The following is a 27382-nucleotide window of genomic DNA, read 5'->3' on the forward strand; positions in this document are numbered from 1 at the left end:
ATGATCCTCACTGAAAAGGAACAGATTGTTCCAAAGCCAGAAGAGGAGGTTGCACAGAAGAAAAAGATATCCCAGAAGAAACTGAAGAAACAAAAACTTATGGCACGTGAATAAATTCAACATGAAATAAATGCAGATAAAAGTAAAAAAAAAAAATAGCTATCCTCTAAAAGAACTGCTTCAGGTAGAAGGAAACAGCTAGCCTCTGTAGAGATGCACTCACACACGAGCCAGGCACTGGCTCCATCTGGTGGATGCTGTGTACTGGAATAATAATCTCACTCGCACACGAGCCAGGCACTGGCTCCATCTAGTGGACGCTGTGTACTGGAATAATAATCTCACCCAATGTTTTCTCCATGGGTCATTAGAATCTGTTAAATACATTATATCTCAACATGTGAATTCTTGTAAGAATTCACATGTTGAGATATAATGTATCAAAATATCAACTATATGTTAATTTTTGGTAAAAAAGCAAGTAAAATAATTAAGTGCTCTCTGTATAGTAAATATGAGGGTCTCTATTACTTGGACTCCAAAACTCTTCAGAACTTTAATCATATAAATAAGTGCTCTGTGAAGATAATGTACATAAATGAATAAATACATAAATAAATAAAAAAAAGAATCTGTTAAATAGCCAGGATCTCCCATATAAACTACCTAGGCAAAATGACAATTATTAGAGGGGGGAAACAAGGTTTGAACCACTGTCTTTTATCTATAGAGTGATTACAATAGAAGCTGTCTTCTTGTTTTTCACTTACATAAAAATTCCTTTATTTCTGGTGCCAAGGCTCTTGGCCCAATGACTTTTCTTCTGTCCCTTATAGCAGATGTGATCATGAGACTAAATGATGGCCAAAGAACTTTGAATATGTGTTCTAAGGAAGGAGTGCCCTTGCTAAGTGATGACTACATCTCCTTCCCAACTTCCTCCTGCTGTCTGAATGAAGGCTGAGGTTCTAAGTCTGGACCCTGGAGGAACCTAGAGGACAGAAGTGGAAGAAAGGAGCCCAGGTGCTTCATGAATAAAAGACCAACAGACCAGTGCTGGGCTGCCTACCCTGCACTACTCTGAGAGAAACTTGAGTTTCTGTAACAGGGTCATAAAGCTGGGTATGGTAGTACACACTTGTAATCCTGGCACTCAGGAGGCTGAAGCAGGAGGATCAAATACTTGAGGCTAGCCTAGACTACACAATGAATTCCAGACCAGCCTGAGACACAGTGAGAAACACTAGTAAAGGATCTAGTTCTAGCAGAAGATGAAGGCAGTTTTAGTTAAAGATTTAACAGGCAAGCCAAGAGGACAATAGTTGGCCTGGAATATGCACAAAGCAGAAACTGGCTGTGAGTTCCTGATTACCCCTTCTCCACCCCCAGTGCTAAGATTACAGGCATATGCTAGCCACCATGCTGTATCTCAACCGCCACGTGCTGAACCTCCACACCCAGGGTTCCTAAACCTCTAAACTCCCATGAGCCATTTCCCAAGTACTAGGGTCGCAGGCCCATTCCAACCATGCCACCTGCCTGGCTGAAAAGTAAGAATTCGGTTCAAAATAGAACAGCAACAACAAAGAAGCTCCAGCAGTCCGAGAGTAAGAATGATGGCCCAATGGTCCTGAGACAGGAAAGACGACGGCCACCCTGTTCAGTGTCACATAAACTCAGCTCCACCCATGACTGCATCCTGGGAATAATTCTCCATCATTCTTTCTGTCACTGAAAGTATCAAGTAATCAACCACCGTCATCCCTACTGGCTCTGGCAATCAGAAAAGATGGCTCTACCATGCTCTGTGAGTACAGAGGTCTCAAGGGGATAACAACAGGCTCTGACATGGAAAAAGTCCCACTGGCCTTGAGAATGAAACACTAATACATACAGCTGCCCATCTTTCCGAGTATAGAAGCTGACGGATTTGATGGTAGCCACGACTACCACCATGCAGAGGGTCACGGGAACAAAGAGCATGATGACATGCTTGGCTCCATATTTCAATGTCAGCTCTTCATCTTCTTCCTCATCTTGTTCCACCACCTGCCGTGAGGTACTCTGGGGTCGACCGTTAGATACCGGCTCAGGGTTGTCAAGTCTCCGCCTGTCATGGTGCTGCTGCCGTTCTTGACCGTCACTCTAAAAGCACAAGAAAACCATTCAGTAAATCAGACTGAGCTCAGCACAACCAAGGCATTCTATAAGAATGATACCTGGGATTAATAGTAATGAGCCAATCAATACTTAAGTTTGGAAAAATACAAAGCAAGAAAGAGCCAACTTATAGACTACCGTATATACTGTCCTTTCGAAGGTTTCTCTGTATGGCCCTGGCTGTCCTGGAACTCCCTCTATAGACCAGGCTAGCCTCAAACTCAGAGATCTGCCTGCCTACACCTCCTGAGTGCTGGAATTCATTATTAGTAAGACTACTAATATATGTAGTAATGTTCAAGATATCTCTCTGTATCCTTTCTCATAATGCCATGTAAAACTACAATCATTTAAAAATACTTAGTTGAAATAAATTCTCCCAGCCAGGCATGGTGGCACATGCCTTTAATCCTTACACGTAACAACTCATGCCAGCCTATTCTACATGGTGAGTTCTGGTAATCCAGCATTACACAGAGGAACCCTGACTCAAAAACAAAACAAACAAGCAAGCAATCTCCTGGACAGCAAATGGCCTTACATAATCCTGATATTCCATGTCCTCACCTTCCCAACCTTCGTTGTGCCTAATACAGTAGGGAGTGAACATGAACACTAGATGATGGACGCTGAGTTTACAATCGTTGTAAGACCTCACTTTGCTTAATTAAACCAGGGGTTGTCTTGTTAGGTTCATATCTATTCTATGCTTAGGGTTATCAAGCCCTCTTTCTTTTGGCTGTGATGCCGAGGACTGAACCCAAGGTCTCATACCTCATACATGCTCAGCAAGTGTCCTCTTTACTCTGTGTGTGTGTGTGTGTGTGTGTGTGTGTGTGTACAGGTACAAACTTGGGTCATCAGGCTTGGGGGCTTGTGCCCTTATCCATGACCCTTGGCTTTATTTTTTTCTTTCTTTTCTTTTCTTTTTTTTTTTTTTGAGACAGCTTTGGAGCCTGTCCTGGCACTAGCTCTGTAGACCAGGCTGGCCTCGAAATCACAGAGATCCACCTGCCTTTTCCTCCCAAGTGCTGGAATTAAAGGCGTGAGCCACCACCGCCCAGCTATTTTCCTATTTTTCCCAAGTTTTATTTTTATTCTGGTATTTACTGTTCATTTGTTAAAACTTAAATTTTGTCAGTGGTGAAACGAATAAAAAGAGCAGTACCAGAGTGGGTGAGATGGTTTAGTGTGCAAAGGCACTTGTGATCAAACCTGACAATCTAAATTCAATTCCCTGAAACCACATGGTGGAAGGAAAGAGCCAACTTCCACTGTTGATATAGTCACTGCTGGTAAATGAAGATTGATTAAGATAAATTCTCTCAGGATGATGATTTGAAAACAAGCTACCCTCAAACATCAGTTCTGACTACAGAGCATAAACATTACTGTGGAGGATTACAATCATTCATTAAAAAACACATCCCATGGTCAAGATGGCTCAGCAAGTAAAGGGACCTGCCACCCAATGAAACAACCTGTTTCATCCCTGGAACTCACGGAAAGGTGGAAGGAGAGAACTGCCTGCCTCTACATCAGTATCCTCTGACATCCACATGCATGCCATGCACACTTACACACACAATAGAGTAATAATACAGCCCACATTTAGTAACAGCATAAAATTATTCCATTGAGGGGCTGGAGAGATGGCTCAGACATTAAGATCACTGATTGCTCTTCCAGAGGTCCTGAGTTCAATTCCCAACAACCACATGGTGGCTCACAGCCATCTATAATGAGATCTGGTGCCCTCTTCTGGCATGCAAGCATACATGAAAGGAATGTTGTATATATAATAAATAAATAAATCTTTAAAAAAATTATTCCATTGAAGGAAGGACTATGACATTACATATCCTTTAATTTTCAGTCACTTTATTGCCATCACTCCATAGACAAGGAAACAGGCACAGCTAGCAAGTGTAGAAGGGCCTCAATCCAGAGCCTCCAGCCTCCAGAAAAAAAAGTTCTCCTAATCTGCCAATAGAGATAACATGGGATCCTGGAATACCTCTTAGGCTAAGGTTCTCTTTGATTTCACTTGAGCATACCCATTTGTGGTGGTTTGAATGAAAATGTCCCCCACAGGCTCAGATGTTTGAATACTTGGTCCCCAACTGATAGTGCTAAGGTGTGTAGTGCTTAGGAGGTGTGGCCTTACTAGAAATAAGTCATTAGGGGTAGGTTTAAAAGTCTCACCATTCCTAGTGCACGCTCTCTCTGCTTCCAGTTCAGCTACCAAGCTTGTCTGCTGCCATGCTTCCCTGCCATGACGCTGATGGACTCTAGGCCTCTGGAAGCACAGACCCAAATAAACCCTTCCTTCTATAATCTGTCATGGACATGGTGTTTTGCCAAAGAAACAGAAAAGTAACTAAGATACCATTTCACAATAGTCAGGAGAATCCTATTGCATCCCAGGTCCTCTGCTGTGGCAACACTGAAATCAGTTTGCTCTAGACTCTGAGCTGGGTGTGATGGGGCACACCTACAATCTAATTACTCAGGAAGCTGAGGCAGGAGAAATAAAAGTCTGAAGGCAGTGTGGTTAAGTCCCAGTCTCAAAATAAAATTTTGAAAAGGGAATGTAGCTCATTTATATTTACTCATCATGAGCAAGACCTTGGTTCCAAACCCAGTATCCCTAAAAGGGTCCTGGTTCCAGAGACTCCGCTCTTTGAAAAGTTTCTGTTGACTTTTAGGACAGGTTCTAAAGGAAACTTTATTTGCCCTATCAGAGACTTGAGACTTTATCCTGTGAGCAATACAAAGTGATAAAGACTAAAGCACATGCACACACACACACACAGAATAATAAATTTAGAAAATAGCAACAGAGATAAACTAGGCTTTATTTTCCCAGAGAAGGAAGTGATCAAGTCATCAGCCAAAACTGTGACGTCTGTGTTTAGCAATACAATTCTAATAACATGAACTGAAACAGGTGTGACTTTCTTGGCAGCACAATTATATTACCAGTCTGTATGAACAGTTTAATTAAAGTTGCTATGACAGAGGAGATCAAGCACTCACTCCTACACTCGATATTCTGGTTGATGAGGAGCATGACCCAACCCTGCCCTGTTTTGAGCTGAAAACGGTCTAGAGAGTGTGGTTTAACTTAGCAGTGAATATTTGTTCTCTCTGTCTCTCTGTCTCTCTGTCTCTCTCTCTCTCACACACACACACACACACACATTCACTCTTTTGCTTAACACCCTAGTCTTTGTATTATCAACTCTTAGAAAGGTAAAACATATTGTGAAGGTAAGATGGTGTTAAAGTAAGAAATATGAAAAAGTGTACAACCAGTTACTCATTTTCTTTTTTTAAGATTAAGGTCTCTTGCCAGTCAGTGGTGGTATATGTCTTTAATCCCAGCACTTGGGAGGGAGAGGCAGGCGGATCACAGGCACCCCCAAGCTGGGGCCTGAATTTACACATAGGGCCTGAGAAAGAACAAAAAAAAAAAAAAAAAAAAAAGAACATGGCTCCTTTAAGAGGAGCTGCTATGCAGCACAGCACTTGAACAGTCACCACACTATGTAAAATGGCAAGCTAAGTAAAAAACACCTGTCACAGAGAGGACACCAACTTCCTAGAGCTGGGTGGTTGAATACAGCTCTCAGTTAAACATAGCTCCCAGTTACAGACAGCTCTCGGCCAGGCCAGGTCTGCAGGTTTATGGCTCGGCTCTTATGGACCTGAGGAGAAGCAGAGCCACACAGTGGAGGGTCTAGCTGCTTCCCAGCAGCTTAAGGTCTGGCTCATGAGGTCAGAGAATGCTACAAGTGCACAGTAAAACAGGTCCAGACCGAAAAAGTTTTTAAACATATTACACAATATGCACAGGTGCCTAAGAAATAAAATGGGGGTAGAAATAGGAAAAAAAAGTAAGTAGTTTAAAAAAAATAAATAAGTCTTTTAAAATGGTAAAGTAATATAAAAAGAATAAGCCATGAAAAGATGGGAAATGCACAGGAGTCTAGATCCTGTACAGTGCTTTGCTGGCTTTGAGTTTCTATAATGCTGGTGAGCAAACAACAGCTGCTGAGGGATGTGAGATTGTAAAAGGACTGCTGAATTAAACCAGCCGAGATACTTTAGGGATGCCTTAACTCTTAAGTGGAATTCAGAAAATGTATTGTGTTGGGGAATAAGTTATGCTTTTGTTCACATAGGAAATGAAAGGCTGTGAATTCCTTCAAAATTAATAGAGACCATATTTGACTAGGGGAAACCTCCTGAAAATCTTGACTACAGACATAAAGAAATAAACCTAGAAAGACTACAAGACAGGTGACATATATGCTGATCCCTTGACGTGGGGACAGCTCTGAGACTGGATGAGACAGGATAGATCTTGTTAGTTAGAGTCCTCATGACTTATTACTACATGCCATCCTTTCATATGGCATGGATAGAGGGTTCATATAGAGTCCAAATAAACTTATAAAGTTGACAGATAACTTTTACTTGCTCAAAGATGTAAATACAAAATCATCTTTGGATGGCTTGTATACAACACACATTCCATATTCATGTTAGTGCAGGTATGTATGCTAGCTTTGAAAGTTTGTGTTTTCAGAGCAAGGAAACCAGACACCACTGAAAATGGGTGGCCCAGGTGATCCAGCCTTTCAGAGTGCTTCTGTTGCAGTTTCCTCAGAGTTCTGCAGTCACAACAACTTCCAGGCTGCTGCCTGAGATGGCCCAGCCTCACAGACTATCCTAGCCAGGGCTTCAGATAAGCCTTGTACTGTCCCACTACATAAACACTGGACAACAAATTTTACAGCTAATTTTCTTAGGACTTGACCATTACCTCAATTTTCTCAGGGTCGCCTGGAAATGCCATCACCCCCAGAAAAAAATAGGAAGCAGTCCAGAGAACACAACACCCACATTCCCAAGAGGTAGGGTGGGTGGTTTTCAGTCTTTTGATGGCTTATGGATGTCTGCCATCATTTAGTGGGGATATAAAATATAGGACAAAAAGACAATTATTCATCTCAAATATTTTATATTTTTATGGATTCTTGTATATTGATACAAATTTAAGGTTATTTTTGTTATATGTTTCTACTCTTGTCTAAGCTATTGTACCCATGCAGCTCGTTTAAAAATGTAACATAAAGTTCTAGTCCTTGAAAGCTATTATTAACAAACTGTTTATTTTTTAAAAAATGCAAGTTAAAAGTCCCCTATAACAATCAAACTTATAGTCACATTAGATATGTTTTCAGAGTTAAAACAGATTTATTTTAGATAGATGAGTAATCTTCAAAACCTTCAGAGACCTACAGAATACGGCATTTAGGATATTTAATAATCTAATGCTTTTCATGACAGCAAGACATCTGCTGCTGGCAGCATCAATCTACTTCAAAAAAGGATGATGGGCATTGAAGAACCTCTATATGAAATTTGCTTTCACTGTGTTAAAGCTAGCCATTTGAGCAAGAAACTGCCCTTCTTCAACTGCTGACAGTATACTGTAAAAACTGGACAAGCAGGACATAAAATAAAGTAGCTGCCAAACTTTGCAAAGACAAGTGAGACAGTCCTACAAAACTCCTGCTTCACACAAAAGTCTGTCAGATATTCTAGGCCTGTAGGCCAAAGATGGATGTCCCAATATTGCAGAAGAACCTTGGTTGACTGTAAAAGGCAACCAGATGTCTCTATCATTCCTACAGTTTTGGAAGTTGTTTGTTCTGCACTTCCTGTTTACTCAGGTAATATTTTATCCTTCTTGTGTCTCTGATAGGGTTAAAGACTAGATAGTTATACCATTTTCTTCATTACCAAATTCAGAAAAAAAGTTTACAAAAAGAGATGCAAAATTTACAAAGGTTGATAGACATAAAATCTTAAGTCGTTTATCTAAAAAAATGTGTTAAGGTTTAAGAAGATATTTTTAGGTTGGTAATACAAGTTATGATAGAAAGTGGTTTAGGTATAAAACTTTGGACTTACCAAGCTAGGATAGAAAACAGAGTATTTTCTCTGAATTTGCCAAATACAAATGGACTGGATATTGTAAATATAATTCTTACTTGATAATTGTTTATTGCATATAGTCTTACTATGTTAAAATTAAATTCTTTTTATTTGGACAAAAAAGGGAAAATGTTGCAGAATACTTGTTTAATTACGGAAACATGTGTTGCATTTGTTTAAATATGTAAAGATGTATGGTCATTTTGCCTTACCTTTCTAAGGCACCTGATTGGACAAATAAAAAACTGAACAGTGAATAGCAAAGGAGAAGGCATAGGTGAAACTTCCAAACAAGGAGAGTAAGAAGGGGGAAAATTTAGGCTCTGGAGAGAAAGCAAAAGAGATGACGGGGCCAGCTAGCCAGACACAGCAGAGGAAGCAGAAAAGTAGAATATACAGAATGAAACAAAAAAGGTAGAAAGACAAAATGTAGATGAATAGAAACAGTTTAAACTAAGTTAAAGAGCTAAACTAAGGCTGAGCATTCATAATTAATAATAAGTCTCCATGTCTTTATTTGGAAGATGGCTGGCAGTCCAAAGAAAGTCCAACTACAGATCTGAGTTCCAGATCAGTCTCGACTATGAAGTTGAGTCCAAGGTCACACACACACACACACACACACACACACACACACACACACACACACACACTCTCTCTCTCTCTCTCCCCCCCCCCCTCTCTCTCTCTCTGAAAAAAACCCAACCAACCATACAAACCAAAAAAACCCAAACTACAAAACAAAGAAAGTTTAAAGAAATAAAACTGTATTCGTGTCTTTCACCATTTTTCCTGTTAAATAAATCTGTTTCAGTTTCTAAGTGTTAATTGCTACATTTGTTACAATAGGGGAAAGAGTGACTATCAGCCATGTCCAAACAGGATGCTGGGAGCCAGGAAAAAAGCAGGGAAACCAGACAGACAGACCCTGTTCTCCTGAACTCTGAGACCATTCTGCAAAGACTACACAGAGGGTTAAGAAACCTCGGATGTGATTACTTTGGGGCAGTATGACACCAGAAAGCCAAGCCAGGTGGAAGGAAAGATTTAAGCGTCTGTTGAACAGTAAGGCTACCAACTTAGTGCACCAGGATTTTCTAAACTCTGCACCTGCCAAGAATATTCTGGCTCACCCAGATCCTAGAAGATATCTGTAAGCCCTTGGAATATCCTATTAGGACTGTTTATGAGAGGCCTTCCAGCAACCTAGACTGTGATCTCTATCAAGAACAGTGTCAGTCTGACTCTAAAGGGGGAGGAGAACCAAAGCAGCCGTGTTTGTATGGACCATAACCAATAAAAACCCTGGACACTGAGGCCCAAGTGTGTTGCCCTAATTGAAAATAGTCCACGTATTTTGCCATGTGCTGTAGCTAGAACTGAAGCACTGTCTGCACAAATCCACTGGAATCTCATGCAAGTGTCTTCTGGCCTGCCTGATGTGCCTTCTTCTATCGCCAATGCTAATCTGTATTCTTTCACACTCATCAACTGTAACAGTGAACACAATAGTTTTCCTGAGGTCTATGAGACCTTCCAGTGAACTACAGAATCGAGGGTAGTGTAGGACTCCTGCTCCAAATATCTTGTACACACTTGAAATTACAAAATGCTGCGAAGAGAAATTAAAGAATAGAAGTAAAACCAATAACTACACCAACCATAAAAAATGCACCAAAGGATTGGTCTGAGTGAGTGGAGGCAAGCAGGACCCCAATGCAGACACCGAGTGGAATGACATCCTGTGCAGAAAGGGCATCCTGCTCCCGAAGGAGAGCCTGAAGGAACTGGAAAAGGAGAAGCAGAAAGAGGAGCAGGCACTCCTCCAGCAGTCAGGGTGAAAGCATATGAAGAGATGACTCTGGAGGAGCTGAGGAGAAGGATGAATTCAATGAGGAGGACGAACGTGCTATTGAGCTGGCCGAGTGGAAAGCACATCAGCTGAGGAACAAATTTGGAGAAGTTTTAGAGATCTCAGGAAAGGATTATGTTCAAGAAGTTACCAGAGCTGAAGACGGCTTCTGGGTGATCTTACACCTGTACAAGCAAGGAGCTGGACTGGAAATTGTCTGAGTCGGGAACAATCAAGACGGACCTCGAGGAGAATCCCAAGAAGCCTATCAAAGACATGTTACTGAGAGAGGCCCTGTCCCCACGAGAAGGGACAGCAACTCCGAGGGCGAATCAGATGACAGCCACTATAACCTTTTGAACTTTCTCAATATGACATAGTCTGAATTTTTACTAAAGGAGGAAAAAAAGCAAAAAGTTTTCATATTTTGGTTTAACCTTTTTATAATATTTAAATTTTGTATATTTCAGAAATAATCACTAAAAATTTTATTAAATTTCTTGAAACTCTGAATAATGTTTTTTTAAGGAGAATTTAAATAAGCTTTATGCCAAATATCTGTTTTCCTACATGTATTTCAAACTGTTATAGTGGGTTTTTTTTGACATGTAGCTGTGCAGGAAGAAATATGGACTTTTTTAAAAAAAAATGTGAATAAAAAATATAAAATAACTACAAAAGAAAAAATGCACCAAAGGAACATGTAGTAGAGTGAACAGGTAATCTACAAACAAAAGAAACTACCAGTAAATTTCATTTGCAAAACATATCAAAGCTTATCTCACACCATTAGGATAGCCATCATCAACAAAACAAAACAAAACAAAACACAAAACGGAGCTGGGTGTAGCTCAATCTAGAGTGCCTGCCTAGTTAGAGCAAAGCTAGGCAAGAAAAACCAGCTTCAGAAAAACGAGCAGGAAGTAACAGCAGTGGTGATGTGAAGAAACTGACCCTTGTACTCTATTATCTGGAACATAAAAGGCACAACCAATAAGGAAAGTAACAGGTGGATTCCTGAGGGGGTGGGGTTAGCCACGGTGGCACAGCCCGTATGCCCAGCACTCAGGACATTAGGGCAGGAGGACAATAAGTTTGAGGCATAGCAAGATCCTGCTCAAATTAATTAAAAATAGCAAAAGACCTAGCTATTCCATTTCAGGCATATATAACATATACTCAATTACTAAGCTGAAAACAGGATCTCAAAGACATATACACCCATATTCAAAGAAGCACATTATCCTCTACAACCAGGAGACAGAAGTCTCACAGGACACCCCTCCCCCAAAATTTTAAACATGCCAGCATGTAACAGAGTATTACTTGGCCTTAAAGAAGTCCTAACCAGACAAGGTGGGGGTACACCTGTAGTCCTGGCTATGGTGGAAAGGACAGAGAAGAAGGAACAGGAAGGAAAAAATACGCAACAAACAAGAAAGTCCTGTCACATTCTAGAATACAGACGAGTCTTGAGAAACTATGTAAGTGAAGTAAGCAAGCCACAAGAAGATAACCGTTAAAGTCGTCACATGGAGAAACAGAAATTGTAACTATCACTGTGGAGGTGGAGAAGACAGTTCAATGGAGATGTTGGCTTTGCAAGATGAGAACATTCTAGAGCACAATGTGAATGTGGTTTATATTAAACCATGAGCTAAAAGACTGGTTAAGAGGGCAAACTTTAAACTTTGTGCTACCACAACTGAAAATTTTAATTAAAAGACCTAAATAAATATAGAAATATACTACTCAGGCAATGGAAAACTGGTATTATAAAGATATCAATTCCACAAATCCTCTACAAAACATATGAATGGATTCAATGCAATTCAAATTGCCAGTTTGTCTTTTAAAAGAAAACTTTGTAAAACTGATAGAAAAAAAACACTAAGGACTTATATACACAGTGGCTTAAGTAGAGCGGCTGGCCTCAAACTCAGAGGTCTGCTTGCCTCTGTCTCCTTCATGCTGGGATTAACGGTGTGCAATGTCATACTCAACTGATATTTTAAAAAAACAACCCAAAATCAAAATAACAACCAATTAGGTAGTGATATCAGAACTTAATATACACTTACAGTAATTGTGGCAATGTGCTACTGGTACAAAGACAAAGTGACCCATGGGACAGAACAGACGTGTGCCAGGATACAAAGACACTTTACTGCAAACAACAGTCTTCTTCATAACAGTGCTGACATGCTCACATGCAGAAAAATGAACTCTGACCCATACTGTGCGACCATATACAAAACCAACTTAAACTACATCACAGATCAAAATGAGATTTGTCTTTGAGGCTGGGTTGTCTAGGCTTGCCTCAAATGATGCTCCTGCCTCTGCTTCCCAAATAAGTAGCTGGGGCTACAAGTGTGTGCCATAATGCCCAATAACAGATAAATGTAAAACATAAAACTATAAAGAAAATAATGTGGACAAAAACTTTCAAAAACTTGGGAAAGAATTCTTAGATAATAACACACACATATACACACAAACCATATCTACACCAAAAAAAAAGACAAAAAGTGCTTCATCAATATTCAAAACTGCTGCTCAAAAAACACCAGTAATAAAAAGAAAAGCCAAAGATTAGGAAAAATACTTTCAAGATGTATATACTATAACTTACATTATCCAGAATTTAAAGAACTTTCACAACTCAGTAGCAAGAAAGCAACTTACTCAAAAATCAAAAACCAACCACCCCAACAAACAATTTAAAAATAGGCAACAAACTGAGACTTTACCAGAGAAAGTGGTACCAGTGTGACAACATGAGAACACCCAGCACCACTGCTCGCCAGACAAGGGTACTACAATATGCCTTTAAAAGTGCTGCAAAGCTTGGGACTGACCGTGAGTGCTGACAAGAATGGGATGAACTGGATGAGACTCTCATACACTGATGGTAATCAATTTGGAAAACTGTAGCTTCTCAAGAAGCTAAATATACCCCGAAATACTGGGTTATGCTCTGCCCTTAGACATTTAATAAATACACGTCCATTTAAAGTTTTTTAACTGAATATCTCAGTACCTTATTTGCAGTATGTCATCAGGCTGAAAACCTCCCAAATACTGAAATGAGCAAATGATCAAAGAACTATGCACAAGCATACAATTAGATCCAACTCAGGAATAGAAAGGAGACTACTGACATAATACCCATTAATTTTGAATTATGCTAATGGAAGAAGCCAGACAAAAAGGTCTGCATGATTCTATTTATTTCTGATTATGAGCCTAGTCTTTAAAGGCTGAGCCATCTCTCCATGCCAGCATGATTCTATTTATATGAACTTCTAGAAGAGCAAAACTAGAGTGCAGTGACAAAATCTGATTGGTGGTTGCTGGGGCACAGAAGGGCTTGAGAAACACAAAAAGAGCTTGGGGCAACTTGGGATTGATGAGATCTGTTCATTATCTTGACCATGGTGGAATTTTAAGAGTATTTATACATGTTAAAGTCAGCACATGGAATACTATGTATAGTTTATCGTATGCCAATTATATCATGAGAAAGCCATTCTTAAAGACTGCCAGTCGGGTACAGTGGTAGATGCTTATACTTCCAGGTTGAAGCTAGTCTGGGTGATAACAGCCAGGCTCCATCAAAATGGTCATAATAACACTCACCTATAATCACAACACTTGGGAAACTAAGGCAGAACTGTGAAACCAGTCTAAATTAAGAGAGACTGATTCTCTTTTAAAATAAATATAATAAAATATAAGCATCTTTTTAAAGGAATTTTAAAATATGCTTTGAGTTCCAGTATAGCTAAGGCTACATAAAGAGACCCTATATCAGGAAAACAAAAACAAACAAAACAAAAAGCAGCTTTCAAAGCTGTTAAAATGAAGAAATAATACTAAAAATACTTAGGGGTTTCCAAAATTAAACATCTTGTACCTACTAAAATGATTAGACATAGACACAGCGCTATTTTAAGAGAAATTAAATAAAAGAAAAGAAAAGAAAGGTTTTCACTAGGCATGGTGCCATATGCCTATATCTGAACACATGGGAGGCTAAGGCAAGAAGATGGTAAATTAAAGGCTAGCCTGGGCTACATGACAGGTTCCAGGACAGCCGTGGTTACTAGAGATCTTGTCTTTAAAACAAACAAAAAAAGAGCAAGCAATAAACTTTTCTTTAAGGGCATTTTTTTTGGGGGGGGGGAGCAGTGGCTGGGGGTGGAGGTATGAGATAGGGTTTCTCTGAGTTACAGTTCTGGCCATCCTGGAACTCAAACTCGCTTTGTGACCAGACTGGCCTCAAACTCAGAGATCTGCCTACCTCTGCCTCCCAGGTGCTGGGATTAAAGGTGTGTATCACTACTGGAAAAAGTTAAACAGTGTCAGAAATATAAAATAATAAAGCCCTAAGTGAAAAACAGATAATCTTGATTCATCTTTTCTCCCACACGTTACCTACTTTGATTCTTCCTAACTATGGAAACAAATCTCATTTCTATCACAAATACTTCTGTATTTCTAAACAATAAAAACTTCAAAGGCTTACTTCATGTGTGGTGATAGTCCATGTCTTCCTTTCAATATACATTTAGCAGTTTTAGTTCATAAGAATATTGCCAGAGAAACCCTGTCTCGAAAAACAAAACAAAACAAAACAAAAAGAATATTGGGCAGAGCCAGGCAATGGTGGCACATGTCTTTAATCTCAGCACTCAGGAGGCAGAGACAGGTGGATTTCTATGAGTTGGAGACCAACCAGGTCTACAAAGGGAATTCCAGGACAGCGAGGACTACACAGAGAAACCCTGTCTCTGAACAAAACAGAAACAAGAATGGAGGACATTGGGTAGAGTTTTCACACATTCTCCCAGCCTCTTCCACTACTGCCATCATTGACAAGAGTGGTACATTTATTACAAACAAAAAATACTAATATTAAAATATTTCAAAAAAGAGTACAAAAGAAGAGTCGGGTGTGGTGATGAATATCTATTATCCCTGCATTTAGGAAAACTGGGAAGGCTGAAGCCAGCCTTGACTGCATCACAGGACTGTACTGCAGAGAACAACAAGGTAATTACTACTGTTTCTCCAACTACAGCCAAATACCCAGGGCTCTTATTAGTTAGAGCTTCTTGAATACCTAATTTAAATAGTAATTTAGAACACAAAGTGCTATGGTTATTTATTGCTTTTTAAACCTTGCATTTTTCAGAAATAGATGAACCATTATTTAATTACACCATCTTTTAGTCTCCAGTCCATACACACAGAGCCAATCAATGGCATCAACAAACATGAAAGTCATGTCCACACTGGGGCAGTATGGGTAAGCTGACAGAAGGCAGTAAAGTAGGGTGTGTGTATGTGTGTGTAATGGGGAAACCATGAAATCTCCACTGGACTCCTCTGACAGGTCATGCTAGTTGTTCCACTATACAGACAGGTCACGCTAGTTATTCTACTAAAAATGGCAGATCTGAGATAGGCTATACAGGCATAGGAAAAAAGGACAGACAAACTGCTGGTGGTTTAGAGACTAATGCAACCACAGAGTTGTGTTTTATCTTACCATATCACTGTTCAAATTGGTTGGGACCAGCATAGCCAACCCAGACTTTGCTTTTTTAGAATGAATTTCCATTCATTTAGCCTCGCAAAATTGGCTGTTCCCATCATGCATCTATTTCCATAACACATCAAAAACTTTTTTTTATGGCTTTTGTTTGTTTTTTTATGTTTTATTTTTTTAATTTATTTATTTATTAAGGATTTCTGCCTCCTCCCCACCACCGCCTCCCATTTCCCTCCCCCTCCTCCGATCAAGTCCCTCTCCCTCATCAGCTCGAAGAGCAATCAGGGTTCCTTGACCTGTGGGAAGTCCAAGGACTGCCCACCTCCATCCAGGTTTAGTAAGGTGAGCATCCAAACTGCCTAGGCTCCCCCAAAGGCAGTAAGTGCAGTAGGATCAAAAACCCACTGCCATTGTTCTTGAGTTCTCAGTATTCCTCATTGTCCGCTATGTTCAGCAAGTCCGGTTTTATCCCATGCTTTTTCAGACCCAGGCCAGCTGGCCTTGGTGAATTCCCGATAGAACATTCCCATTGTCTCAGTGTGTGGGTGAAAAACTTTTTTTATAAATATTTATTTATTATGTATACAATATTCTGTCTGTGTGTATGTCTGCAGGCCAGAAGAGGGCACCAGACCTCATTCCAGATGGTTGTGAGCCACCATGTGGTTGCCGGGAATTGAACCCAGGACCTTTGGAAGAGCAGGCAATGCTCTTAACCTCTGAGCCATCTCTCCAGCCCCCCATCAAAAACTTTGTAAGGACAAAAAAAGGGTAAGAAACCCTACAGAGGAAGAAACCCCAACCTACTTGGATTCCTATCTGGACACCCCCCCATTTAGCCCTTCCATTAAGGCTCACCTGTGAAACAAACCACCCAGAACTCTCCTGAAAAGCCGTACACTCTGAGTGCACTACTGCGCTAGAACAGAACTGACTCTCAGGTCTCCACTCACTGTCTCATAGCTGAGCAACACTGGACAGAGATTCAATCTGGTCTCTATCTCTGAGACCTCTCACGCCTCCCCCACAGGCAACAGATCTGCTCGGTATGCTGAGAAACTGGGAACTACCAAACATTTGTAAACCAAGTTTTTATATATCCACAAAAGAGAACAAAGAAGATTGGGCTGATTCATGTACAATTGCAAAAGTCTTTTTGTTGCATATTTATAGTAAACATGTTAAAAGAGCCAAATTTAGAAGAGTAACTCCTAAGAAAAGAGGGTGGGATGGGGAAGAGGTACTTCATTTTTTTTTATATTGTTTGTTTTCCCACAAAACTAGTGTCTCTTTCCAAATTAAATGTAGAGATCTATTTTATTTGGTTATGGTTTCATTGAATTTAGGATCAATAAATAGAAACAGGGGCTGGGGTGTATGTAGAGTACTTGCATAGCATGTACAAATATCTGGGTTTGAACTGCCACATGATAGAAATGCATTTTTGTTGTTTTCAAGAGACATATGCTGTGGGACAATGGTCTTGTACTTTGTAAAGATTTGTCACTTGTATTTTAATAAAACGCTGATTGGCCAAAGTGGGGCAACGAGAACAGGAGAATTCTGGGAAGAGGAAAGAGTCAGTCTGCAGTTGTGACCCAGTTGCAGAGGAAGCAAGATGAGAATGCCTCACTGATAAAAGGCACCAAACCACAGGGCTAACACAGACAAGAATTATGGGCTAATTTAAGATGTAAGAATTAGTTAACAAGAAGCCTGAGCTAATAGGCCAACCAGTTTATGACTAATGCAGACTTCTGTGTGTTTCTTTGGAACTAAACGGCTGCAGGACCAGGAGGGACAGAAACCTCGGTCAACAGACATAGAACAGAAAAATCTCAACCGCCTTTACAAATAAGAAGTACATGCCAAATAATACAGCCTCTAACTTTAATATAGTTGGTTACTTATTTGCTATGCTTTTGATCAGTTGGTTACTTATTTGCTATGCTTTAGATTAGTGCTTCTTAACCTGTGGGTTACAACTCCTTTGGGGTTGTACATCAGATATCCTATATATTAAATATTTACATTATGATTCATAACAGTAGCAAAATTACAGTTATGAAGCAGCAACAACAATAATTTTATGGTTGGGGGTTCCCACTATATTAAATGGTTACAGCATTAGGAAGGTTGAAAACCACTACTCTAGATGCTTAGAACATTATACAATAAAATTTTTATAAATATTTAGACTTTAAAAAATAGTGACTCTTATCCAACATAAAGTCCCTTCACTATAAATAAGATTATACATAGCAGTCCACAAGATGAAAACATATTTTGGGACTCCTACAGCCCATCATTGCCTCTGTCACAGAGGTTACGCTAGGGCTGGAGAGAAGGCTCAGTGGCTAAGAGCACTGACTGCTCTTTCAACACCCACACGGCAGTTCACAACTGTGTAACTCCAGTTCCAGGGGAGCCGACATCCATGGTAAAACACAAATGCACATAAAATAAAAACAATTAAATAAAAGAGGTTATGCTAAGACATCTGGAACAAGGAATGTTTTTTACATGTTATGTCCAATTATGTTACCTAACAACAGATAATGGTGCTTAAACTTAGACAAGAACGTCAGCTAGCAGACTGTAAAGATTTGTCTTTTCCAAAATGACTTCAATTCAGTATACTGTGGGAAGAATAACCAGTTCAATCCTGAACCTATTTGTTCAGGACTGTAGTAAGAGTTTTAAAACTTGAAGTCCTACTCTCTAGTGTTGGGCTACCCAAACTCCTTGTGCTATCAAAACATTTTAAGTTATACAATAACTTAGACTAGTCAGCAAATCATCTAACTTTACTGATGAGAAAGTCAGGAATCCTAAATCTTCAGGCCTATTGCGAAGTCTGCACTCGGTCAGCAGTGATTAGCTAACAGGATTACAAAGAACACAAAGAAAATCTTGAGCCTATTAGTGTATGTGCGTGTGCGCATGTATAGACGTGCACGCGCACACACACAGGTACTCTCAGAGACCAGAAGAGGGCATCAGATCCTCTGGAGCTGGAGTTAACAGGCAGTTGTGAGCCACCCATGTAGATGCAGGATCCTCTGAAAGAGCAGGAATTGCTCTGAACCCCTAAGCCACCTCTCCAGGTGCCTCATACTCATTTGTGACTTGCCTTTAATGACAAATTTTAGTAGCAAGTATACACAACCCCCCAAAGCCAGCCTTACAGAACTTAGACTGCCCTTGTCAAGGTTTCCTCCACCCTAGTTATATCTCAGGAAGCTCCACTACTCCCTAGTCACTTCACAGGCCTACTATGGAGTCTGTACTTGGTCAGCAATGGCTTACTAACAGGGTCACAACAGACAGATTTCTGTGTGTGCACGTAGTCTGTGAAGAGGGTGTGTACTGCACCATGTACCCTGTCCTATCCTGAACTCAGACCTTTGATGCCTTACCTTGTATAATCACTGTCACTAAATACTTACTGAACACTTCCAGAAACTGGCCCAGAAACTAGAAAACTTAATAAAACGTATCCCTTCTTCCTGTAGAAGAGTAAGATCATGACAAATAATGTGGACCATGAGGTCCTCATACCTCAGGAAGCTGAAGAAAGTCTCAGCTGAGGTGATGAGGCCAGTAGGACCTGCATCAACACTCATGCGGTAACAGCCTTATGGGCTGGGGGAGCAGCTCAGTACACTAGGATAAGTTCCCAGCACAAGAAAGTAAAACAAAAGTAGTTTTGGGGCCCCATTCACCAAGGCTATGATACTTTAGCCCCAGCTTAGTATTCAGTAAATAAAAATGTCCAAAGTAGAACAAAGCTGCCCAGGCTCAGCACCTTCCAGAGGCGCGTGATGAGGGTGGTGGGAAGCTTCAGAAGCCCACACTGTACCTGGCTACGGACGGTGTTGTTGGAGTGGCTGTCCTCAGACATCTGTGCATTCTGGAAGTAGGACAAGGGTGCAGGTATGTCTGTCATTGGAGCGACTGTAGAGAAATACCCTTTCAAGGAAAACAGAGCCTCTTGGGATTCTGAAAAGGGAAAAACAAGGCAGAACTTCAAGCTGTTAAGATTACTCACTTGTTTGTAAACACGCTCATGAATTATATTCTGTAAAAACAAACCTTTCTCTCATGTGTTCTCTTCCAGGCCGAGCTGCTTAAGGACCTTGAAGGGCTTCTGTCACGTGTTGACTCCTGGATTAGTATGAAATAGGATTTTACCACGTTACTCATAATTAGTCAAATCCACTCAAACATTTGCAAGTCAGAAGAAATGTGTTAACTTGCTATGTGTGACTTTTGGCTGACAGATTTACTGTGTTAGGGAGAGGTATGGCAATGAGACCTCAAGCACTGAGATACTTTTTAACTTCAAACCAAGAAGTCACGTGATTTTAAGAGATGGTCTCGAATTTCTTTTTTCTTATTGTTAGTTTTGTCTTTTGGTGTGGGGGGGGCAGGGTTTCTCTGTTTAACACTGACTGGCTGTCCTGGATCATGGTCTGTAGACCAGGCTGGCCTTGAACTCAGAGATCTGCCTACCTCTGAGGCTTCTTGGGTGCTGGGATTAAAGGTGTGCATCACCACGGGTTCAAATTTCCTTTTCTGTACTGACAACTCTAAACTAATTCTTCCATCTTCATACCACAGATGCCTAGCTCTCTCACTTCACAACCCTTCTCTAGCCGTCTCATTTCACCCGACATGGCAGCCATTTATACAAGCAGAAGAGGGGATGGGCGCTGACTTCAGTGGCACAGTGCTTCGAGACCCTGGGTTAAGAGCTGGGAAACAAACCTGGGTCCTCTCCAAGAGCAGAATGCACCCTTTAAACACTGACCCGTCTCTCTATTCCCAACAAATAGCTTTTCTAAGAGAGGGGGGCTCCTGGGAATGGAACCCAAGGTCTCACTCATGTTAGACAAGCCTTCTACCAACCCACACCCCAGCCTTCTCATGGCAAATTTCTAGTCACTGCAGGATCTCTTTTATGTTTATCTGTCTCCTTTCTTCCATGCAAAATTTAAACAAAAAGTAAAAACATCTAATTAGTTATTCACTTTATCCACTCATTTACGATCAAATCAAATAGCTGGGTGTGGTAATACTGAGTGCTTTAATTCCAGCACTCAGGAAGCAAATCTCTCAGAGTTTGATGCCAGCCTAGCCTGTATAATGAGACCCTGTCTCTAAAAAAAAAGGGGGGGGGAATGTACCATGAAGAAGTCAACTATTTCAACCAAGATCTCATCTGATAAACAAAGTCATCCAAACCCACATATAGTACACTGTCCTTGCCTAAGGCTTTACAGCAATTCAGACTAGGTTATATTAAACTCATTTTTATTTTTGGTTTTTTGAGATGAGGTCTCACTATATAGCTCTGGCTGTCTTGAAATTCGATCTGCAGACCAGGCTGCCCTCCGCCAGCCTCTGCCCCAGAGTGATGGGATTAAAGGCATGCACCACCACCTCAAGGCTTGTGAAACTCATTTTTACCACTGGCAATAATACTACTGCTCACAAGTAAACAAGATCCCTAACATCAGCAACTGCTTTTAGTAAAAAGTGAAACCTGAGATATTTAAAGTATTTTCCACAGACAGTCCTAGCATTTATTTTTATAAAGGACTGCCCTTTTTACTTGTTTCTTTAATATTTACACAGTCTGTTTAACCATTAGAAGACGCCATACTGGAGCTCTCGCAGACATATCTTGTAAGAACCATCAATAATAACATAGCCACTACTTCCGCATATTCCCAATGCTATTTTCAAAGTTCTTTTCATAATCATATTCCATTTGATTCTTTAAAAGTCCCCATGGGGGTCTGGAGAGACGGCTCAGTGGTTAAAAGCCCTGGCTGTTCTTCCAGAGGACCCAAGTTCAATTCCCAGCACCCACATGGTGGCTCACAACTGTCTGTAATTCTAGTTCCAGGGGCCTGACGCCTTCACACAGACATACATGCAGGTAAAACACCAATGCGCATAAAATAAAAATAAATAAATGGGGTAGAAAAGTTCCCTGAGGGCACAGATTTGGCGCGGTGGTTAAGGAGCACATGCTGCTGCTCTTGCAGAGGACCGAGGTTTCTTTCCCTGCTCCCATACAGTGGCTCAAAACCATTCATCACTCCTGTTTCCGGATAGCTGATGTCTTCTATTGACCTCCACAGGCACCAGGCACACAGATATGCACATATTTATACACAGGCAAAACACTTATACACATGAATCTACAAAAATTTCTGAAAATAATAAAAATTCTCATGAAGGGACAGTTCTCTCTTTAATCCTCCACCCTCCACTCCTATTCCAGGGAGCTCTTTCTCTCCCTTTCAAAAAACCTTCCTTGCCTGCCCTTCCCAAAAAGACAAAAACAAAAGACAAAAATTGGGCCCAAGACTCTGCATTTACATGTCCCACACAACAAGCACCTCAGTCTACAGCAAAGGGATCTGCCTGTGCAAGGTTAAGGATCAAATGAGTAACACCACCAATCCAGAGCCCAGGGCTCTTCTGGTCACCTAGAGAAATCACAGGCCTCCCCCGAAGCTCTGAAGATCACAGGGCATAAGAAGAGCATCCCTGATAGAACTGTCTTCAGAAGGAGCCCAAAAGCAGAGAAGCAGGCCATGCCACGGCAGGGGAATAGACACACACTGCTGCTACAAAGAAAGGGGTAGGCCAAAACCGAGTTGATTTTGATCAGGAACAGCTGAAGAGAGTGATGGAAAAGGTCAATGACCCCACGGTTCAGGCAGCATGGCAGAAGGTACTTGCAAATCTGATAACCTTCTCAGCTGAGAGATGTGAACACTAAAAGCCAGTAGCAGGGAAGGGACCTGCATTGCAAGGGAGGAGAAGGGATGTAGATCTTGGTGCTTTCCACTCTGGACACTGCTGAGAACAGACACACTGAAGCTCTTCACTGCCATCTACTTCCTTTCTATCAGACACTGTGGGATCAAAGCGCCGAGATCAAAGGGCCAAAAGTAAAAGAGCAAAACCCCTCACTACCAATCAGATCCTACCTATGGAGCCTGTGCTGCTGACCTAATTATCAGAGTGCCTTACCTGACATGGCCAGCCTGCAAGGGCTTTTTAGTACATTTTCGAGTAAATTTGGAGTATGAATGGCTCAGGAGGTAAGACCAGGTAATCAGTCTTTTGACTACTATAAAAGGATCCCGTTCCCGTTCATGGACCGTCCCCCCATAGTTCTGTCCACAGTATATTTTCTTTACTAGACCTTCACATCAATTCTGATCTAGCAAATACTTTACCCTCTGCTTTGGGCTTGTTCCTAGCACAACTCAGGCAGTCAGACAAAGGAAAAAGCGATCATTGTTCTGACGAGCAACTACAATTTCTATCAGACAAAGACACTAACAAGTGGGACGCAGATCTGCTTCCTAGTATGTGCAGACCCTGGGGCCCATCCCTAGTACTAGGGAAAACGAGGCAGATATACAAAGGGGAAAAGAGTCCCAGAACTATAAATAAATTCGGAGCTCAGACATGCTCCGCAGAAACGTCTATGCAGGGTCTGGGGAGATGGTTCAGGGTGGGAGTGCTCGCTGTGGGATGGCAAGACCCACTTCAGTACTGGGTGGGTGAGTCTGGCAGCTCAGCTCTACTCCCAGCACACAGGAGGCAAAGACTGGACATTCCCAAAGCAAGCTCCCTAGCCAAACTAGCTATATCAGTGAGCTCTGGGTTTGATCGAGACTATGTCTCAGAGAATAAGGTGGAAAGTGATCTAGAAAAGGTCCAGAAATCAGTCTCGGGCATACAACAAAATATGCAAACATCCACATACCACATATGAGGAAAAAAATAAAGTTTCTATACAACTAGAAACTTCTATAAACTAAAACTTCAAACACATCTCAGGAGCAATGTTTCAAGTTTCAGGATAGGTTCCTAAGAGAAAATCCCACTCAAGGAAGCAGCCACAGGGCTAGAGAGGTAGTGTGTTCCTAGAGTACTTGCCTAGCACAAACCAATTCCTGGGTTCAGTCTCCATACACATAAGCCAGATATGGGTTTGAACATTTCTAATTCCAATACTTAGAAGAATGCAGGCAGGTGAATCAGAAGTTCAGGAGTCAGGGAAATGCCATATAGCTGCCCAAGGAGAAAAATGCTGGAACATTACTGTTCCAGCCACAGCCTCGTGGTGATACAAAGATTAATAGAAATGGGTTAATCTAAGATGTAAGAGCTAGCAAAAAATACACCTGAGCCATAGGCCAAAGAGTGTTGTAATTAATATAGTTTCTGTGTGATTATTTAGGTCTGGGTGGCTGGGAAACAAAGGTGCAGTATCTGCATACATCTTGCCATGGCCTAAAGTGAGGGTCTTATTTCTTAACGGGGAGGGAGGGTTTAGTCTACATACATATACATAATCTAAGCAAAAGCTTATTTAGCAATGTATATATATACTCTAAAGAGAGACCCAAGTAGGCTACAAGAAAATGCACAAGGAGCAGAACGTGAGTGGGTTCTGAGCTATAGATTTTAAAGACTTTATTTATTTATTTATTTTTAAAATATTTATTTATTTATTATGTATACAATATTCTGTCTGTGTGTATGTCTACAGGCCAGAAGAGGGCACCAGACCTCATTCCAGATGGTTGTGAGCCACCATGTGGTTGCCGGGAATTGAACTCAGGACCTTTTTTGCAAGAGCAGGCAATGCTCTTAACCACTGAGCCATCTCTCCAGCCCCATATGATGAATATTTGAGGTGGATGGCATATTCAAGATGAGGTGGCCTTTTTAACCTCATAAAGTGATATCTGACCCCAAGGGGACAAGAATTATCAAGAGCAATCTTTTTGTTGTTATTACCACATATCTACTTCCTTTTTGAGACTGATGGATGTCCCGTGAGCCCAAGGCTGGCTGTTAAAAAAAATTAAAGCTTTCTCACAAAAGTTAGGGGGGCCAGGGTCTCACAACTGACCAACAGGCTGCACAAACGGGCACTTTGGCTGTTCCCCCCGCCCCCCCTACACACACTTTCCCCACTCTATCTTCTACTTGTCATTTTGACAGCTGCTCCTTGATAGGCAGCCCAAACGCTGACTCCAGTTTTGATTTGTTTATTTTGGCTGGTGGGAAGCAAATAAGTGTCCACCACTGAGCCACACCTGGGCTCTCCCCTTGGTTGGTTGTCTGGGACAGGGTTTCACTACGTAGCCTGCCGCCTGGCCTGTACTCAGCTATGTGGATCAGGCTGACCTCAAACTCCTGGGTGCTGGGATTAAGGCATACCCTGTCATTTACATATTTATTTAAACAGGGTCTTGCTCAAAATGCTTGACCTTGAGGTCCTCCTGCTTCCAACTCCCACGTGCTAGGATTATAAATGTTTACTATCAAACCTGGTTCTACTTGAGTTTCTGAAGGCTCACATTCAATAATACATGTAACCAAACTCTAAGCTGTATCCTATAACTGAAATAAAAATCCCTTAATTTAGGATTAGCCAAGACAGACTCTTAATTTTTAAGGTACAGAGAGCAAATCATTTCCCCCGCCCTCCAAGAGATCTGAAAGTGACAGAACTAAAAAGAGCAAGGGTGGTGATGCCTCTTATTGAGTGTGTGTTTTTCCCTCTTCCCATCCCACTCCACCTCTGTGAACCATCTGTGGTAGATAAAATTATTATTCAGTAAATATTCTCTCTTCCCCCAGTATCCCCAAGAGAAGAATGGTTAGCCTTCATGTCTTCTGGTTCAGGATTCTCGGATTCAACCAACTAAAGACTGAAACTATGTGGCATGTAGTTTTCTTTGCTCTTCCTTAACCAACACAGTGTAACAATTATGTGTTATTAGATATTCTATGGGGAAATGATTTAAAGTATACAAGAGGATTTATGTGTATAGATTATAAGTAACAAATGTATTTTTGTTCAGATTTTTTTTCTTCAGTGCTAGGGATCCAGTGTAGGTCTCTGTACATGACTATATTCTCGCCCCAAATACTATACCGTTTTATATAAGGACTGAACTGGAGCATCCTTAAGTTTTGGAATCTAGTGGTCCTGGAACCAATGTCTCTTTGGCCTCATGATGGGTGAAGTTCATTACCTACCTTCTAAGCCTTTAGGTGAAATCCTATGTGCCTTTGTCAATATGATCTTAGTTGACTGACACTGGCAGATATGTGAGCTACGCCTGTGCAGTTGGCCCTGCCCTTTTACACATTCGACATTGCCTTGAGACACTAGCATGGATTGGTACTCCTTGCCCTCCCCACCTAGGCCCCATAAGATGATGCTCAAATCAAAACAGCTGCCCCACACTTCTACCTTGAAGCAGAGCCTTGAGTGAGATCTATGTGCTCTAGGCTGTTAGCTCTGAAGGAGGGCTGCTATGGACACATCCTGCTGCCGCTTGTTTTCAAAGTGGTAATGTTGGCTGGCTCAGAAGATGCAATGAAGACGAGCTAAAATCAGCTGAGGATTTCTTAGTCAAACCTTCAGGATTAAACATATTAGAATATAGATGTTTTCTGGATTTTGTAAAGGCAATGTGATACAAATATATGCTTGATAGTACTTCCAAGAGCCTTGGAATCACAGAAGTCAAATCTAGGTCTACAGTGAAACAAACCAACAGTCTCAAAGTGTATCAGACAGTATATAGAATCTGGGCAGATGGCTCAGTGGGTAAAAGCACTTACTGTGAAAATAAGAGGACTGGGGCTCAAATTGCTAGTACCACAGAAAAGCCAGGCAAAGCTATTATGCCTGTAATCCCAGCACTGGGGGTAGAGACGAGGATCCCAGGAGATTGATGGCCAGCCCTCTAGCTGAAATACCTTCAGGTGCAGTAAAGGAACCCTGGCGTAGAAATAAGGTACAGGGCTGATGAGCACTTGCTGCATATATCTGAAAACCTTAATTCCATGCTCAGAACCCACATAATGTAAACAAGAATGATTCCTTTGTATCACAGCACTAGGGTCCCCATTATGGATACACACACATAATTAAGTTTTCAAAAACTAAAGCTGGACGTGGGGAAGCATTACTTTAGTTCCAGCAGATCTAGAACTTGTGAGCTTGAGGCCAGCCTGGTCTAGATAGTGAGTTCCAGGACACCGAGAGCTATATAGAATGACCCTTGTTCAAAAAAACAAAACAAAACAATTAAGTTAAAAAAAAAAATAAGGGGCTATGGAGATGGCTCAGGAAGTAAAGGTACTTGCCCCACAAGCCTAGAGACTTGTACCAGTACCAACTTAAAGATGGAAGGAGAACTCATTTCAAACTTCTGCACATACACCATGCCACCACCATCACCACCATCCCCCAACCCTGCATACAAAAACATAATAAAATATAACTTTTTTTTAAAATAAGGTGCTAATAGAGAAAACATCCAATGTCCTTCTCTGGCCTCTGCACTTGCAAGCATGGATGCATGCACCCACATATATAGACAAAGACTCTAGCTTTGCATATAACGTACACGTGTGCACACATACACACATCCACACAATGAGAGTCTACACAGTTTTCTCACACACACTGTACTATATGTCCTATCTACCTACACAGCCTAGAAATAGACTACAGACTCTAATAGGTTCAGATCACATAGGACTAATCTCATCTCATTCACTCACTGTCTCTCTCTCATCAAGGCTGGCCTTGATTTTCTTGCTCAGCCTTCCAACTAACTGGGACTCCAAACGCATGCCACCATACCTGGCAACAAGAAAGACTCTTTCTCCCAATGTTATTTTAATATTTTTATTTTCTATTCTTTTAAATTGTAATAACTCTGTAATGAAGTTAT

General features: G+C 41.0%; 1 protein-coding gene across 4 annotated transcripts in view; it reads right to left on the reverse strand.

The window, feature by feature from the left end:
• The window catches only part of Psen1 (presenilin 1), a 55363-nt gene that overhangs the window by 26356 nt on the left and 1625 nt on the right, over positions 1-27382 (reverse strand). For 3 of the 4 annotated variants that reach the window (XM_075948817.1, XM_075948818.1, XM_075948819.1), the window contains exons 2-4: positions 19677-19748; positions 19444-19583; positions 1895-2145 (exon numbers count right to left, since the gene is read on the reverse strand). In XM_075948817.1, coding sequence (XP_075804932.1) covers positions 1895-2145; positions 19444-19530 — 338 coding nt within the window. In that variant the 5' untranslated portion in view covers positions 19531-19583; positions 19677-19748. Of the gene's footprint in view, positions 1-1894; positions 2146-19443; positions 19584-19676; positions 19749-26261; positions 26289-27382 lie in introns of those variants that run through there. The other variant, XM_075948820.1, reaches the window with a different exon arrangement.

This window comes from Microtus pennsylvanicus, chromosome 14, assembly GCF_037038515.1.
Source record: "Microtus pennsylvanicus isolate mMicPen1 chromosome 14, mMicPen1.hap1, whole genome shotgun sequence".
NCBI lineage: Eukaryota > Metazoa > Chordata > Mammalia > Rodentia > Cricetidae > Microtus > Microtus pennsylvanicus.